The 19,524-nt window shown below is 37.1% G+C and overlaps 1 protein-coding gene across 10 annotated transcripts in view; it reads left to right on the top strand.

The window, feature by feature from the left end:
- Window positions 1-19,524, top strand: part of AHI1 (Abelson helper integration site 1) — a 193,518-nt gene that overhangs the window by 60,292 nt on the left and 113,702 nt on the right. For 9 of the 10 annotated variants that reach the window (XM_079780929.1, XM_079780931.1, XM_079780930.1 and 6 more), the window contains 2 exons: window positions 5,129-5,325; window positions 12,310-12,424. In XM_079780929.1, coding sequence (XP_079637055.1) covers window positions 5,129-5,325; window positions 12,310-12,424 — 312 coding nt within the window. Of the gene's footprint in view, window positions 1-4,597; window positions 5,002-5,128; window positions 5,326-12,309; window positions 12,425-19,524 lie in introns of those variants that run through there. The other variant, XM_079780923.1, reaches the window with a different exon arrangement.

The raw sequence follows: 19,524 nt of genomic DNA, 5'->3' as shown, positions 1-19,524 counted from the left end.
TGTGGGGTGGAGTCTTAGGGCATCACTAGGCTAGGGCGTGGCAAACAGCGATGGCTGGCAGTGAGCCGCCTCCAACCACAACCCCGCGTCTTGCGCCCGGCGCCACCAACAATTCTACCTCCACGCAGCTCTGCTAGCAAGCCATCCTCACTCTCCAACCCGATGGCAGACAGCCCAATCTATCCCCAGAAACTGGATTTCAGAGAGATCGGGGGCTTGTCTCTCTTCGGATTGAAGAAAGCAAACCCCTTCTCCAGCTGGGCTCTGCCACCAGCCCGTTTCGCACGTGCGCTCGCCTCTACCTCAGTTTTTCAGGGTTTGCGCCCTGATTGCTCCCGTCTCAGTCTAGTTGTAGAGGTTCCGCTCAGCCAACTTTCCCGTGGTTCTCGGTGATAGACATTCTGTCTTTTAGTTGTAGTTTTGGAAATTGTTGTGAACAGCAGCAGCCCAGACGTTTATCTACGCTGCCATCTTGGATCTCCCGCCTTTGTGAATATTTCTGCAGATTTTTTTTCTCTCTCTTGGCACAGTCACAGAATGAGAGGTGCTGAAGACAGAGTAGGGTGTTAATTTGACTCCTTTAAATGCAGTCAGATGTCTTTTGTATAAAAAATTCCCTTTAGACAATGGAAACGAATATTCATAATTTGGGGTTTATTATGTATCTGCATCCACTTAGACCATTTTAATCCTTTCTGAAAACCATCTTATTGCCTGGAAAAATAAAGGAACATAACTATTTAGGAAAAGCCTTTTGTTATTTTTTACTAGTTAAAAAAATCTTAATAAAATAAATAAATCATGCTTAGCATAGCATAATACTTAGAAATACAGTTTGGCAAAAAGAATAAAATAAATACCCAAAGCTTGCTATCCTGTATAACTATTGCTTACATCAGTATATATGCTTCTGTGCATGCTTTCTCACTCAGAGCTTAAAGTGAAATCGTGGCTAATATGTGTCTGGCAAATACAAAAACATAGTGAGTGAAAAAATGCCACTAAATAGTTAAACTCAACTTTACTTTCCATTCATAGAAGCAGAAATCAATGAAATGTTAAAAGGACAATTTTGTACAGAAAAAAAAAGATCATGGAACATGATTTTCATGTGTTGATTCATTCATCTCTGACCCATCTACTAGTGTTAAGCCTTCCAAATTCTAAACCATAGGTCACTTTTATATCTTTCAAGTTTCTCTTGTTTTTTAAACTATCTTTTAATATTTGAGAATAAAATTAATTTTCTATTTTTAAAAAATATATTATTGATTTCAGAGAGGAAGGGAGAGGAAGAGAGAGATAGAAACATCAATGATGAGAGAGAATCATTGATTGGCTGCTTCCTACACGCCCCCTGCTGGGGATTGAGCCCACAACTCGGGCATGTGCCCTTGGCCAGAATCGAACCTGGTACACTTCATTCCGCAGGCCAACGCTCTATCCACTGAGCCAAACCAGCTAGGGCAAAATTAATTTTCTGATTAATTTTCTGAGCGTGCTGGAAAATAGTAGTCAGACCCACAAAAGTCTTTAAGTGTAGAAACAGCTACACTTCCATCTGAGAACAATAATTGGTATTAAGGAATGTGCATCATTGAAAGGTGATTATAAACAGGTCTTCTCCCTCAATAATGTTCTCTAATACCACCATCAAGATCAGTATGGAGAAAACACTAATTATTAAGCTAGTCTTCATTTAGAGTGTGTGAATGAAGTAGAACATGAATATAAAAATACAAACCCTAAAATGTTTTATATGTGCTATCTCAAATTCATGGTTGGTAAAACCAACATTGATCATTAAAAATTAATTAAAAATCACCCTTTTGTATATTATATTTTTGTTGTTATATATTGATATTGTTTTATAAACTATTTTTTCTTCCAATGAATAATACATTATGAGCAATTTTCCCATCATTATAATTATATTTCTATACATACTTTTAGTAGCTGAATTTCCTTTCTTTAAATGAATACAAAGTGTTTTGATTACTCTAGCTTTACAATAAGACTTGAAGTCAGGTTGTATAAGTTCCCTTTGATTTTTTTCAAAGTTGTTTTGTCTATTCTAGGTTTTTCGTTGGATTTTTAGAATTTGACAATTCCTCAAAAAATAACCTGCTGGAATTTTCAGTGGGATTACATTGAATATACGGATCCTTTGGAGAGAATTGGCATCTTAACAGTATTGACTATTCCAACCATGAACACAATATATCTCTTTATATTTAGATTCTTCAGTTTTGCTCAGTAGCATTCTGTAGTTTTCAGTGTGCATATCTTTCACATGTTTCATCAGATATTTCCCAAAATATGTCATATTTTATGCCATAAATGGCATTTTTAAAAAATTTCTATTTGTTTCTTTGCTTCTTGTATGTGGAAATACAATTAATTTTTGTATATTTCTCATGTATATTGAAATCTTGCTAAAGTCAATTATTAGTTCCAGTGACTTATTTTTAAGATTCCATTCAGATTTTTTACACAAATGTGGGGCCAAGACCTGAGAATGAATACCTCCTTCAGTTTTCTTCCTTACATTTCTTACTTGCCGCAGCATAGTCTTATCTCTGCATAGACAACCATATCTATAAGGAAAGAAAGCTTTGTTCCCTCTGTGTGTTGCCCATTTTTTGGTAGTTTCAAGCAGGAGGGCATATCTGGTCCTTTTGTTCTATTTTAGCCAGGGGTGAAAAAAATCGATTACCTGTCATTTGCTTTTTAATTTTGATTACTGGAGTTTTTTATTTTATGTTAATGAAGACTTTAAAAATTTTCAGGTAGCAAAACTTATCTATCCTATATAACAAAGAGGTAATATGCAAGTTGACTGTCTCACCCTTGCACAAGATGCCTGCCCCCATGTAATCACAAGATATCCACCCCCATGTGGTCACAAGATGGCCACCAAAGATGGCTGGCAGGGGAGGACAGTTGTGGCTGATCAGGCCAGCAGGAGAGGGCAGTTAGGGGTGATGAGGCCAGCAGGGGAGGGAGGGCAGTTGGGGGCGACCAGGCCTTCAGGGGAGGGCAGTTGGAGGCGACCAGGCCTGCAGGTGAGAGCAGTTAAGGGAGACCAGGCCTGCAGGGGAGGGCAGTTGGGGGCAACCAGGCCTGCAGGGGAGGGCAGTTGGGGTGGGGGACCAGGCCTGCAGGAGAGGGCAGTTAGGGGTGACCAGGCCAGCAGGGGAGGGCAGTTGGGGGCAATTGGGTCAGCAGGGGAGCAGTTAGGCGTCAATCAGGCTGGAAGGGGAGTGGTTAGGGGTTGATCAGGCTGGCAGGCAGAAGCGGTTAGTGGCAATCAATCAGGCAGGCAGGTGAGCAGTTGGGATACAGCAGTCCCGGATTGTGAGAGGGATGTCCGACTGCTGGTTTAGGCCGGATCCCACAGGGACATCCCCCAAGGGGTCTCAGATTGGAGAGGGTGCAGGCTGGGCTGAGGGACAACCTCCCCCCCACCCCCCATAGTGAACAACTTTCGTGCACCGGGCCTCTAGTATTTTATGTTGTTGATTCTTAGTGTTTTCTGACTCATTGCAATCCTTTGATAGCTAATCTGATAAAAGTTATGGATCTGATTTCCAGAAACATTTACATACACACATTCATGTTTCTGTATGTAACTTCAAGAGTCTACAGAGTCTCTGAAGGCTCTTCTGTTAATTCCATATTGTGAAAATTTTTTTATTTCTCATGTCATACTTAGAAATGCCTTTCATTTAGGAAATTGGTTTTTAAGTGGTTACTTTATATTTTTTCTCCTTTGTATATATAGATAGACATTTAATTTTTTTCAAATGAGCTTATTTTAAATGATCAGATAATATATGTTGAAGCATCCTAAAACCCATAAAGTGCGACACAGATGGTGTTGTTTTCATCATCATCATCATCATCATCATCATCATCAAAAACTTCCATCCTGTGAGTCAGCCATTCTTCTCTAGTGATTAAATCCAAAGAAAGAATTATTTAAGAAACAAATTAAATTATGAAAGTAATTATTCACACATGATCTGTAATGAGGTAAAACAGAAAATATTGTAAATATTTAATAATAGAAGAATGCACAAATAAATTATGCTGCTTCATTAGATGTGATATTGTAAAGCTTTTAAAAATGGTAATTATAGGCTCTGGCTGGGTAGTTCAGTAGGTTAGGGCATTGTCCTAATACCCCAAGGTTGTGGGTTCTATTCCTGGTCAGGACACACATACAAGACTTAACCAGTAAATGCATAAATAAGTGGAACAATAAATCAGTGTTTCTCTCTCTCTCTCCCCCAACCCTTCTCTCTCTTAAAAAAGTTAATAAAGTAAATAAATGAAAATGGTTATTACATTGTTGTAGAAACATGAAAAATATTTTCACTTAAATTGTTAAAATGTTAAATTACTTTTACGCCATAATATCTTACATAAAATGTATATTAGAATTAGGAGGGATAGAGAAATGGTTTTCACCATTTTGCTTAGGGAGATAGATTTATGAAGTTTTTTTTTGCATTTTATTTAATTATGTTATAGTATGCCTTTTTGTTGTGCTTGTTAATCCTCATGCAAGGATATTTTCTGTATTGATTTTTAGAGACAATGGAAGGGAAGGGTGAGACAGAAAGAGAGAAATATCGATGTGAGAGAGACACATCCATTGGTTGCCTTCCAATGTGCTCTGAGGCCAAGGATTGAGCCTGCAGTCAAGGTATGTGCCCTTGACGAGAATCGAACCCACGACCCTTCAGTCCACAGGCTGACACTCTATCCACTTTTCCAAACCAGCTAGGATGCCTTTGATTTTGTGTATCATTTTTTTCTATACACTTATATTTCAAATTAGGCTTCCATGCAATTGTTATATTTACCAGACCAAGATAATGCCTGGCTTTCAAGGCTCAATTATAATAGTGCCTGGCTTGAAATAATATGAAATTTCTTCTTTATGGTTTTATAGTATTTAATAATTTTACATTTTGCCAGTCACGTTGTCTTATTACCCAGTATTTGAAATGTATTGTTCAATTTCTTATTTATTTAATGCTACAATTACTAGTAGGTGGCTTAATTGTTTCATTATACTCTTGCTATTATTATTTGAACTAATATGGATTCATTTTTCTAGTTGCCCAGCAGGAGGCTGACACGTTCAACCACTACAATGGAACATCTCCATTCCCTGGAATACACCAAAGTCAAGATGCTTTATGCATCTGTTCTAACATGCCTCAACAAGGCTCTTTTCAGATTGAGGACTCTGTCCACACAAAAGATTCTTCCATGAAGATGCAGCAAGTGATACAAAGACTCAATTCTGTCACAGTACGTTTATTTTATGCAGTTGAGAAGTTGGAATTTTTAAAACCATTTCTATCCTATTTTGCATTGTCATGCCAATGAGTATTAATTGAATGAAGTAAGTTAGTTTACCTAAAACTAAGCTTTTTTAATAGTTTTTTTTCTAGTACATGTTATAAAATCACTAACTTCAGTAAACAGACTGAACTTAGGATAATGTTTTCCTGACTTGATATCTCTGTAAAGACCAGCTCAGAATGTGTTTCTTTATTTAAAAATATCAGTGTGTGGCCCTGGCTTGTGTGGCTCAGTTGGTTGGAGCATCATCCCATGCACCAAAATGTCCCTGGTTCAATTCCTGGTCAGGGCACATACCCAGGCTGCAGGTTTGGTTCCCAGTAAGGGGGCATGTGGGAGGCAACCAATTGAGGTCTCCTTCTCACATTGATGTCTCTCTCTCTCTCTCTCTCTCTCTCACCCCCTCTTCTTCCCTCTCTAAAAGTCAATCTAAAAATATATATGTATATCTATATCAGTGTGTATATGTGTGCATATGTACATCACACACACACACCAAATGCTAACCTGGGAAAATCTATATATATAAAAGCCTAAGTGACTCTTATGATCAGCCAACTGAATGACTGGCAGATGCTCAATGCAGGAGCTGCCCTCTGGTGGTCAGTGCGCTCCTACAGCCCACTTCCTGCAGCCGGCCAACCTTCCTCAGCCCTTCCCCCCAGTCTGCCGGCCCTTATCGGGACTGGGCGAGATGGCCCCAATCAGCCCTGATTGCTGGCCAGGACGAGGGACCCCCACCTGTGCATGAATTCGTGCACCGGGCCTCTAGTATATACATAAAGGAACAGCCTTAGTATGTAAAAACAAAGAGAAATAGACTTCAACAAAGAACTTATAAAGGAAACATGTACTTCCTAAAAGAGTGGATTCGAATGTGTCATAAACATACTTAAAAGTTCTATCTCACTACTAAGAATAGAAGTACTTTAGAAACCAGGTATTGCCTATAAAACTGTAAAATAGTTAATGAAAATAAGGAGGAGGATGCTAGGTTAAAATTAGTGTAGTATTCTATTAGTGACAAGTGACTATAAAATCTTTCTCAAAGATAAGTGATAAAATGTATTGAGAAGCTTGAGTCCTTAACAATATTTATGATGTTTGATCTTAATAGTCCTTTTAGTTAGAATTAGCATTGAGCTTCTTAGACAGGGACTTTGCAGGCTTGTGCCTCGCTGTCTTCTTACCTTTTGGCACAGTGCCTGGCACTTAATAAATATTATCCCTTCCCCTGCTCCTTTGATAGGACTCGACCAGTTTTTGTTGTTGTTGACCAGTTTTAAACCAAATATACAAGGAATTACATTGAGACACCATTAGTTCTGACTATACTTTTCTTATTTCTCTCCTTTGCTTCTTTGAAAGTTAGAGAGTTTAAGGTATATCACAGCACAGATTACACTCTGGCCCTGGGTTTAGATTTAATTGGAATATGGAGGAAACACTTTTATACTTCAAGTTCTCAAAATAACCCTTATGTCAAAGAGGCATGTTGTGGTTGGCATATTATGCTACCCTTCACTAAGGAGTTAGGATGTTTTCATTAGAGATACAAGCCATTGAGGAGTTAGGCTGGGGAAAATGTGAGCAGGGATTTTAAAGGAGAGTAAGAATCTTCTAAGCAGAGACCAATTAGCAAACTGTTATATAGTCCAAGAAAGAGGAGGTTAGCCTGGACTAGGGTGGTGTTAAAAGATAAACTGAGGCATATTGAACATTTTAAGAGTTTATTTGAGCAAAAGTCTCTTTGAATTGGGCAGCACCAAACAGGAAATGGTTAAATGCGGTCCTACAAGAACTGGGTAAAGATGTAAGCAAAGCAAAGAAATTATTAATTAGCTGTTTGTGATTGGTTATCCTTAGGTTCAGTTTGGTAACCTTGAGGCATTTATAGGACCAGATTTTGGTTTGCTTATGGAGACTGTCATAGCATTAGAGTTGTCTCAGTGTAAGAAATAAGGTGAGCCCCCAAATTCAGGGATCCTGGTAGACCACAAAGCACACTCCGGAGCCAGGCAGCAAGGCAAATTTCTTTACTCCTGCAGGAGGGTGTGCAGCACATGGTCTGGCAGCATGCGCACACTGAGCAGGTGGTCCAGTCCACTCCCCTTTTTAATCCTGACTCACTTGACCTGTCCCTCACTCTTGATTGGAGCTCAGGCGCACAGTCTTTCGGGATTGGCTAATTCAAAGGGATGGGTTGGCCTTTGCCATTTCAAGATGGCAGCCCCCAGGGAGCTGCAAGTCATGTAGCCAACATGGCTGCCAAGTCACAGCAGTCCAAAATGGCGGCTGCCTAAACTATTCTTTGACAAAAAGATTACTTGTTTATTCTCACGCTCAGTCTAAGGCATCCTTGTTTAATTAATTTTAACATTGGTAAAAATGAAGATGCAGGTCATAGATTTGGGATATATTTTGGAAGTAGATTTGATAACATTGTAATAATCTGGTTACTATTTAACAGAAAAGGATTAAAGGGAAGACTAGCTAATATAGGCATGCCACTTACACAGCTTTGCCAAAAAGCTGCATTTAGCACTCCAAGTCTGCTGTCCCACTGGCGGAGTGAGCGAGAGGGGGGACAGAGTCAGTCAGGGCGCATGCCCAGTCAGGTGTGAGTGACAGGGAGGTGCTTGCTCCTCAGTCAGCCTGGCAGTGAGAGGGGCCAGAGCAGGGCGACCACTGCCAGCATGCAGAACTGAATATTGAAAATGCTTGACGCAGAAGCACGTCTCCTCCCTCCTCTCGCCTCTGGCCTGTACCCCGGGGCTCCCTGGCTCCTGTGGCAGGGGCTGTGCCCGGCTCCCACGTGGCTCACGGCCATGTGCGACGCCACAAAATGGACTCATTCCGAACAACGTGGAAAACAGCACCTGGAGGGAGGGTGACATGTTTGTGACCCTACCTATATGGGTAGTATAAGCATCTTTTCCGTTAAAATTTAAAACTAATTTGAAGTTTCTTTGCAGCTTGAAACTTCAGAAACTCAAATTCAGGTAAATATTACCTAAAGTCAGCTACAGTGATAGTCTTGTCAGTGAAGGCGAGCAAAGTTTGCCACCCAAAATGTGCCTTCTGGGCTATTGATTTTTAGCTGGTTATTAAGAAACAAAAAACGAAGGAAGACCCTCGGACCCTCCCCCTTTCCTGCCGAAGGGGCGCCTGTGGATCGCTGCTCCGGATGGTCCAGCATGGTTTCTGGGAATGTGTGCCGGGTCTGTTCTGCTCCCTGTGAACTCCCCTCCCATCTCCCTGCTTCCTTCTCCTTGGTCCCTAAGGGCCCATAACGCCTCCGCTGCCCAGTGCCTCTCTGGGTCGCATTCTTAGGGCAGCCCGTGCAGTGGGCACTTTTCTCCCGTTACTTCGATTATTAGCCAGTCAGGAGGATTTAGAATGTGGGACGAAAATTACCTTTTGAGCCCCCACATAAGTATATATAAAATGAAATATCTCTCCCAAATGTTTTTAAATTTAATCACTAAAAAAGAGACTACTTGTTAGCATGTTTTAACCTTTTTAACATGAAAATGATTCCCCTCCTAGAGAATTAGTATTTGCATGTTTGGTGCAAAGGTACTTATGCCCTGAAAGAGTAGGCAAAACAGTTTTGTAATGAACTTGGCAGAAGTTCAGGTGATCTCTTTCCCTTTTTCTCTATTGGGAATTTGATTAAATTTGTATGCTTTTAGTTTCCCCAACATGGAGGTGGTAAACTGACGCTGGCAGAGTGTGGTTTTGAATGAAGCAAGCAGAAAAGTGCGTTGTGAAAAGAGGGTAGATCGGTGTAGGGTAGACTATCTTAGCCAATGCTTCTGTTGTTGTAAAATTATTAAGCAATTCTTTTCCACAGCATGTATTTCAAAAATAGAGATTGCTTCACTCTTTTTAATGGTTATTATTACTTTTCTTCCTCTAAATGAAGTAGTGAATATATGTAGGCTAACTTTGAAAATACTTTGAGCTCTAATTTCAAATCACTATAATATTTAGTTATCTCAGACCTTAAAAATGAATTATCTGCTGGATGTTGCCACTCATCCTGAACACTTGATAGTCTCTAAAGAAATGTGTCAGGAAAGAGCAGAATTAGCAAAAAAAAAAAAAAAAAAAAAGCTTTAGGAAGAACATATAATTGTTTATTATAGTTGAGGTTTTTAAACAGCATTTATTTAAAAAGTGTGACAAGTCTTTCTGTTTGAGTGGAAGCATTTAAGTATCCTATTCTAGGCTTCCTGGTGTTCTTTTTACTTTAACGCGAGTAAACTTCTGAAGAGGAAGATTGAAGCGTGTGTGTGTGTGTGTGTGTGTGTGTGTGTGTGTCCCCAGAATACACCTGTTCTTTTGCACCAGATTTCAAAATGCATTGTTTGCCATGTAGGATAAAAATTTTCAAGAACACAGAAGTAAAACTGAAAAATGATTCTAAAAAGAGAAGTGGACTGAAGAATTAAGTGATAAATATGTCATTTTGTATATAGTAGTTTCATTTAAAAGTATAGCTCTCTGAAAATTTACTGCATCATCATACTGCATTACAGGTATCTCATTACTCTTCTAGTGATGTTCATAACTAATATTTATATAGCACTTGCATAGCACTTTATGATTTCCTTTGCCAACATGCTCTATTCAATCCATTGCTTTTATTTTCTTTTTTAAGTGTTTTATTGATTTTTAAAGAGAGAGGAATGGAGAGAGAGAAAGAAGCATCAGTTGGCTGCCTCCTGCACACCACCCACTGAGGATCGAGCTGAAATCCTGGCATGTTCCCTGACCAAGAATCAAACTGGCACCCTTTTGGTAAATGGGATGACACCCACCAACTGAGCCACACCTCCAGGACTAATCTATTTCTTCTCTAATGTTACCTAGTGCTCTATGGTTAGCATATGTGACTAGCACTCTATCCAGTTCATCTTTATTGCTTCCACAGCACATTCCCATTGAAGCATACATACTACTTTTATTATCTCCATTTAAAGATGGAAAACAAACCTAAAAAATGTTAGATGATTTCATTGTTACCTTAGGTATGATATTAATATAAATAGTCAACATTAACTTTGATCAGTGTTTGATAATGGCTCCTCCTGGCTGTCATGGCTCAGTGGTTGAGCATCAATCTAGGAACCAGGAGGTAACGGTTTGATTCTAGGTCAGGTCAGGGCACATGCCCAGTTTGCAGGCTCGATCCCCAGTGGGGGGTGTGCAGGAGGCAGCTGATAGATTGATGATGATTCTCTCTCATCATTGATGTTTATATATCTCTCTCCCTCTTCTTTCCTCTCTGAAATAAATAAAAATATATTTTTTCAATGGCTCCTCATAAAATTTTTAATTTTTTTCATATTTATTTATTTTTTTTAGAGATGGAGAGAAAAGGGGGAGGGAGGGAGGCAAGGGAGGAGAGAGGGAGAGAGAGAGAGAGACAGAGACAGAGACATAGACATTGGTGTGTTGTTCCACTTATTTATGCATTCATTGTTGCTGCTTGTATGTGGCATGACCGGGAATCAAACCCAAAACCTTTTGGTGTATGGGATGACATTCCACCTGCCCAGGGCTTGATAGAATTTTTAAAGCTGGATAATTTTTTAGCACTGATGTGGTATTTGACCTGATCTAACTACCTTGAAAAATATTTTTCTCTTTTATGAGATGATATCATAAGAGTTTAAAAACTTTAAGTCTATATTATTATATGGTCTTAATTAGTTGACTATTTTGTCAACTATGTAAATAGCTCTTTGCCTCATGAGAAAATCTCAATCTAAGAAATACCATTTACTATCACTTTGAAAGAAGAGAAGTGTTTACAAATAATGAGTCAGATAAAGGGCATGTAACCGCAATCTACTATTTAATACAAAACATCAAAAGGAGATTTTTAATGCTTATACAGGGAAGTCTTCTGTGTGGTTTGATCATTTTTAAGAAAAGTGAGAAAAAAGCCAGTTATTTTCATATACAAGGATTTATATACCATAAACTTCCATTTAATGTTTTGTTAATTCATAAATTATATTTTGTCAGTAAAATTAGAAATTCAAACTTTCAGATTTTTCAAAATTAGATCACATTTTCTTGTGATTTTGAAAGTGATAAAAATAATAAAGATATAATGAATAACTTATTAATAATGAACAAAACTAGCTCATTGCCAAAATTGTAAGTTATAAGATGAATTTACTAATAAACATTTAATACATTTTTTGTGAGCTATTCTTATTTTCCTGAAGTTATACTATCGTACTTTTATGCATTTCATTTCTGTGAGAACATTGTACTCAGGTTTTTTTTTTGTTTTATAGAACATTGTTTTTATTTCAGAAATATTGCTTCATCATTTCTTTAATGCTGTTTTTAAATAGTGTCTTAAGAATAAGGCTTTTCGATGCAGTGGAAATTGTTTCACTTGGCAGGTTAGGTTGCAGCTGTGTTATCTATGTCACCATGATGTATATAAACAAGAATATTACAGGTGTTTTCTGTGCAGGCTTTTTAAAGGAAGTACCTGCTATTTCACAAATGCTAGAGAAATGTGGGTCTGAAACATTTTAACTCTTTCTTAATTGAAAGCTGTCAAGGAGTCACTTTCATTTTTTGCATTTCTTTGCGTAACTGTTAAGACCACTCCATTTTGCGTTATGAATAATGTCAGTTCCATGATAAGCTAACTTGTTTTCTTTAATAAGTCTGGTTTACTTTAATATAGTTACACTTTCATTGCCATTGTTTTCCTTCCTTGATAAAAATACTATTCTGTTTTGTAAACTTTGAAAATCAAGCATATAAATCATTACCACTCCCTTTCACCTACCATGTGTCATGGTTTGCATTGTAAGCAAATCTTTCTCATACAGCTTTTGCATCAGTAACCCAGGAAATTACGCTTTTGTTTCTGATTTGCCTTTCCTATTACAGGTCAACAAAAATCTCTCGTTTACTTCAACATCAGCCTCCTCACAACAGTCTAAGTTAAAACAGTCAGACTTGCTGGACACTCAGCCTCTGCGTCAGTTTGGTTTCGCTCAGACTGGTGAGCCCCTTTCTTATGACTATTCTTTTAAATGTTCACATGCTATTTTCTTCATGAGTGTTGTTTATTTCATTTTAGAAATATAGCTCATAGCATTGTAATGATCTGTTTTCACACTTGAATTATATTCAAGCATCTTTTTTTTTTCTTCAAAATCACTAAATTTATTTCAAACGCAAATTTGAACTTGGTAACTTTAATGGTAAATACTCTCAACCTCTATTCCATTGAACAGATAACAAACTAAAAATAGCAAAACGTGAGTTTTAAACATGTATACTGTTAAATCTGGTTCTGTTTTCCTTAGGTAAAAGAACCATAATTGATTTTATATGTTATAATCTGCTTCAAGGAATTCAAGGTAAAATGTGTTTTGACAGAAACAGGCTCCAACCTGTCAGTGATATCATGTTTCTTCAAAGTTGGCAAATTAATCAGATATGCAAAGGAGCTAGTTGTAAAAATCTACATGAATCACTGAGTTGAAATAAACTATACAATGCAAATTTTTAGGCTAATGTTTTAAAATAATTTGAATAAGGTTTTCAAAGGACATCAAAAATAAAGCATTTATGTGAGAATGTGACTTTGGGGATGGAAAGATGGCTATTTCTATTGACTAGCTATATGTTTTTGACAGTATTTTGTATATTATTGAATTGTTTTAAAAATTGAGGCAACTGAGAACACCTAATTATCTTCAATAAAAAGATTATAATAAGAAACATTAGCTTGAAAAGATTGACATAATTTACTTAGAAATTTGGGGACAATATTACTTTTCTAGTTTGAAAGTGTTTGCAGTTTACATATACAAGTTATTTTAATATTGTTTTATAAGTTACATATTATGGTGGGAAAATATTTGCATTAAAAATTCTTATGTTCACTCCTGGCTGTGCCTTTTATTATAACTTATTACCTGAGAACCTAAGAATATTCACTTGGAAAGTAGAAATGATATTTACATTACATTCTGTTGAAGTTCAAATTACATAGCACATACGAAACACTTTGTAAGCATAAGGCACTATACAAATATAACATACTTAAACTGTAAACATGAGTATATGTAAGCTAGCTTTGAAAATACATTGTGCTCTAATTTCAAATCAGTATAATGATTAAGTTATCCCAAACATTAGCAATTTTAAATTTCTAATGTTCCAGATATCTGCTAGAATTTGGAGCAAAGTGCTGGTCCTTCTTATGTACATTGGGGGGCACATCATGTGCTCTCCTAGTAGACTCCTTCTCTGCACCCTAGCTAGGTACTTGGTTTGCCTTCAGACCATGTCATTTTAATGACTAGGAGGGAGAGAATCTGTTTCTACCACTTGAACCCTATCATCTTTCTCCTGAATCTAAATTCTTCTGGGAACAAATTTTTCATTCCACACTTTAGGATTAAAGGCATGGAACAGAAATGTTTGGTTGAGTTAATGTAATTCATTCAAGTAGTGTCTTACGTTTGTCAGCCAACAAGGTGTAAATGATAGATATGAAATTCTTTCTTTTCTGTAAAGGGGAAGAGAAGAGAGGATAGATAGGAAAGCCTTTGAAATGGAAGAGGGATTATCAGTGGGACAGATAAAGAATAAAGAAAAAGAATAAAAGGAAAGCTGGGTATGATAAAGACAAGCCTTACAAGCTTCACCATTGTCCATAGGATTGGCTCCACTTGCCTTCAGTTTTCTCTGGCCAAATAGGCCTTGCATTGGGGTATTTATATCATGCATGTCCCTCCATGTGCTCTCTACCTCAGAAGCATTACCATTAAGCCATGTTATATACATGATGACAACACTTCACTTGATTTTATTTTAGTTGTTTATATGCCTGATCTCATTTTAAGGCATATCCTTCCTATAAAATTTATTGATATATCACACATAGAAAAGTTATAAAAGCAGAATATGTAGTTTGTTGCAAAATTGCCAAGTTAATCAATTTTATTCATGAAAAAGCCAATCTTTTCAGGGGGAAATCTTGCACTAGGAAACAGATGAACTAGTTTCTACAACTGACTCCATTTCTAAATTATCATAGAGTATTGAGTAATTCCTTCAGGCCTCAGTTTTCTTATCCCTACAGGTAAATAAGGGCTCTGGATTTCGTGAGTTTCTCTCTTTAAAATTCTGTGATTCTATTTAATAGTCAAACCAGTTTTAAAAGGGGATAAGTAGTTAAGTGTTCTCAACTCTACAAGAAATCTATTAGAATCTTAAATATAGGATTATGAAAACAAAGAATAGAAATAGATTTTTAGTAAGATTTTTATTTTTGAACATCCATCTAAATATTCAAGTGATATCTGTAGATGTTTGGCTTTGTACAGTATAAATAAAAGCTGTTTACATAGAGCTAGCCCACTATCCATCTTGCTAGAGGCTTACAAGCAGGGGTTGAGAGAGACCTGGAGAGTAATATGCTAAGTGAAATGAGTCAGTCAGAGAAAGACAAGTATCACATGATCTCACTTACATGTGGAATCCAATGAACAAAATAAACTGACAAACAAAATAGATCCAGAGACATAGAAGCATGAAACAGACTGAGGATCCTCAGAGGAAATGGGCATCGGTGGGGGTGGGGGGTGGGGAGGTCAACCAAGGAAGCTATATGCATATGTGAATAACCCACGGACACAGACGATAGTGGGTGAAGGCCTGGGGAGGGGAAGGGAGTGGGGAGGACAGGGTCAATGTGGGGAAAAGGGGGGATACATGTACTACTTTCAACAATAAAGATAAATTTTAAAAAGCAGGGGTTGATGTGTGTGTGTGTGTGTGTGTGTGTGTGTGTGTGTGTGTGTGTGTGTGTGTGTTATATGCTAGAAGGAAGGTGGGTTTATGGTATGTGTTCTGTTGTAACTACTATTGACCTTATTCAGGGTGAGTTCTAGATAGTGTAAACTGCTAATAAAGTATTTTCTTCCTTTGGTTTGTATTTGTAAGAGTTTCTAGAATATTACCTTTATTCATTCTAAAATTAAGTGACTACTTTGTCTAAAGCCCTCATCTAAGAATGTGGACTAAATATTACAGTCTCTGCTCTCAGGAAGCTTACAGTGGCTGGGGAGACAGTGAGCATGCAGCAAATTATTTCAGAGTGAGATAAATTCTGAAATCACAGTATAAATAAAGTGTCACTGAATAGAGGGACAGAGCAGCTAAGAGGTTTCTTAGACTTTACATGTCCAAACAGAACTCTTGATTTCCTGCCCCTAAAACCCTTCCTTTCACTTCTACTTCCCCTGCCCGAGCACAGTTAGCCAGTTGTTTAGGTACAACTAGGACCCATTCCTAATTCCCTCCACTTTCCTGCTTCCACTCTTGTCTCTCAGCTTATTCTCCCCACGGGAGCCAACACATTTCTTTGAGAGATGAATCAGATCATGTGACCACCCTGCTTAAATGGCTGTCACAATTAGAATGGGTTCCAGAGTCCTTCCCCTGTCTTGTAAAACCTTCCATGGCCTTGCCTTTGTCTTCATCATAGGCCTCGTCAGCAAAGTGGGGTTTCAGGAGAGCCCACAGAGCCAAGAAGCGGGTAACCAAGCACACACGCCTGGAAGAGAGCTTGGCATAGCTGGGGAATGGTTCGAGTCTTAGTTTAGCTGAAGGAAATGGTGAGATAGATGTGTTAGGAAAAACTGAATCTGCAAAGGTAGGTTTGGTCAAATTGTGCCCTGCTGAGGAATTCACATTTTACTCTCTAAAAATATAGACTCTCCAAAGGTATGAGTATGAAAAAGATGATAAAATGTTTTGTTTTGTTTTAAATATTGCTGCTGCCCTGGTCATGTTGCTTAGTTGACTGGAACGTTGTCCCATGCACCAAAAAGGTTGCGGGTTCAATTCCTGATTGGGACACGTATGGGAGGCAACCAATCGATGTTTCTCTCTGACATCAATATTTCTCTCCCTCTCTCTCTAAAGTCAATTTAAAAATCATATCCTTGGGTGAGGATTTAAAAAAATATATACTAGTATACAACTGGTATCTGAATGAGGGGTGGGGTAGAGAGAAAAAAATCTGGATACAACTCTTAAGAGATACTTTAGGAACTGTTCATTAGGCTGTCACTATCTTAATTAGAAAATAATACATCTGTTAATCCTATTAAAAGCAAAAATACGATCTATCATGAGTAATTTGTATAAGAAAGAAAATTATATACTTTTATTTTCTAAATATCCTATATAATAAAAGGCTAATATGCAAATCGACTGAATGGCGTAACAGCTGGTTGCTATGACATGCACTGACCACCAGGGGCAGACGCTCAACGCAGGAGCTCAGCCAGAAGCCGAGCTCATGGCTGAGGAGTGTAGGGGTGGTGGCGGAAGCCTCTCCCGTCTCCGCAGCAACGCTAAGGATGTCCAACTGCCAGCTTCAGATGTATGATTGCTGGGGAGGTGGGGGAGTGGGCCTAAGCTGGCAGTCGGACATCCCCCGAGGGCTCCTGGACTGCGAGAGGGCGCAGGCTGGGCTGAGAGGACCCCCCCACAGTGCACGAATTTCATGCTCCGGGTCTCTAGTACTTTAATAAAGCTAGGGAAAAAGGAAAGAATTGTAATTTTAACATTTTACATTAAATTGTGATTTATAGCTTATACTGTATCAGCATGTAGTGAACATGCTATACTATATCTTCAATGAATTCAAGTTCTCTGCAGAGGAATTTTGTTCTGTGACGGCTGGTCAAAATCTCAGAACCCATTCAATCATCTCAGGAGTTCTTATAATAGGAGTAAATTTTTAAATGTGAGTTATTCAGTAAAAAATATAATTAATCAATAGGGGGAGGGGCGGGAGGTAATTAGCCAGCAGTGGGGGAATTGTATCATCTTTGCGTGTTTGTATTTAAAGGACAGCATGTCTCATTTTTAAGAACGTGGTATATCTTTTCACAGCATTGTGTGACATTCAGTTCATTTTCAATAGATGAGTGATACAAAATGAAATGAATCATTTTATTAGTATGACTTTATTAGCATAATCTTCATATTACCTTTTTTAGTTGTAGACTTGGAGTTTGATGGGGGAGGCAGAGTGTAACATGGTTTTTAAAAACAACCAATAGCTTCTGTCTTCATATTTTTTGCACTCTCCATTAGATCATATAAACAGGTATTAAACTTGATAGCCAGTCATTAAATCTAACTTTTACCACATCCTAAATGGATAAGACACTTGACTTAGACAACATCATAACATCATTCTAATGACTTCAGTATTGGTTACTAGATCTGTCCAGTTAACTTTCATGCTTTTACATTTTGAATATTATTTAAAGAGCTGTATTTTTCCATTTACTTTGCCAAGTGTGTGTGTGTGTGTGTGTGTGTGTGTGTGTGTGTGTGTGTGTGTATTCCTTTGACCAGGAATAAAAAATTAACTCTTAAAATTAGGAGTTATTTTTCTAGTTAAATTTTATTGGTTTCAACATTTCAGTATTTCTTAAGATTTAATTTTTATAGGGAAGTACAAACTTTTAAAATAATTTACTAAAATGTAAAATGAATCCTGCCTTGGTCATAATTTCACCAGAGATTCTGCGATTATAACCAGTTGTAGAAGGTAGATTACAAGAAAGCTGGAAACAAGATGATTCTTGTATTTCAGAAGAAGAAAAGAAAACATTTTGGCAAAAATTAGGAATCAGAATGACTCTCAATAAACACAGTTGATGTTAAAAGGGGGTTTCCATTTTAAGGAAGCTAAAATGAACTTCAAAGATCTTTCTCATCGCATCAGAATTGGCAGAGTGTTCTGTTAGTATTACGTAATGAACTTTAAACTGTTAATTGAAAAAGAATGTTTTATTGAATGCTGATTTCAAACCTCCAGAAATTCATGATGTAAGTGTAGATATTGGGATGGGTGAAAGGAATGAATTTATTACAATAAATATAATCTACTTAATACAGAATTAACTGATTTTCTATAGACAGATCTCTTTAAATGTACTTTATGGTACTAAACAGAAAAATATTTTTATTATGCAATTTTTAAAAGCAAGAATTTGTTGACTATGAATTGAGGACATGTGCATTATGGTGGAAAACACAGTAGACCTGGGTTCAGAAGGCCAAAAGGGTTGGGCATGAGTCCTAGTTAGCCACTTCCTGTATTATCTTGGGAGTTGACTTTATTTCTCCAGGCATAATGTCTCTATTTTCTATGTAAGTTGAATTTACTACTTCATAGAATTGTGAGGATCAGAAAAATATTTTAAATACTTTGAAATGCATAAGATATTGTGAGACTAAACAACATGAGATTTTTATGGGAGATTATTTTGATTTTTTTTTAAGTTTGAAATTATGCAATTTGCATTGTGCCCAAAAGAATGGAGGAAATCTTAAGAGATGACTTGATAAAATATGTTAAGTGATTATTATAGAAAAAAAGAACATGTCAGAGAAGCAAATAATAGACATAGGATTTTTAGAAGCATGCCAAAAAAGACATTAAGATGAAATAATTTTAAGAGGAAAGTTTTCAAACAAGCATCTCAAACTTTAAATAATCCACTAGAACCCACTTGTGAAACTTTGGTTTTCCATATAAATGCCAGTCAACATGAAAACCCTGCAGGTGGAACTATTTTCATATTTGGATTTTTCTGGACTATTTTCTGGATTTATTTCGTTTAACATATGACTATTTTATATTTCCCTCCCACAAAGACTGAGATTTCATTTGTTCAACTTTTTTTGTATCATTCATAATTAGATGATCTAAAATTGATATTTGTTAAATTAAAATTATAAGGTACCATTTTAGTAACCAATATCAGTACTGTTCTAAATATTCTCCAGTGATCTAAGTTAATTCACTTACTAAAGTTTAAAACCTTCACTTGGAATAAAAGCCCTTTTATTTACTGAAATAATGTCATATGAATTAGTAAATTGTTCTGAGCCCTATTAATAAAGTATATCTACATATTTATTACTCCCTAATTTAAAAATCATTTTAATCAACTCTATTAAATATTAATAATTGTAATGAATGCTTCTTCATGCACAGGGACATGCATTTAGTATTAATGTCCCCGTTGAGATACGAAATTTCACCTATTATGTTTT

This window comes from Cnephaeus nilssonii (genome assembly GCF_951640355.1).
Source record: "Cnephaeus nilssonii genome assembly, chromosome: 9".
Lineage (NCBI taxonomy): Eukaryota > Metazoa > Chordata > Mammalia > Chiroptera > Vespertilionidae > Cnephaeus > Cnephaeus nilssonii.
Note: the sequence above shows the minus strand (reverse complement) of the source record. Positions and strands in the feature narration are given on the sequence as shown.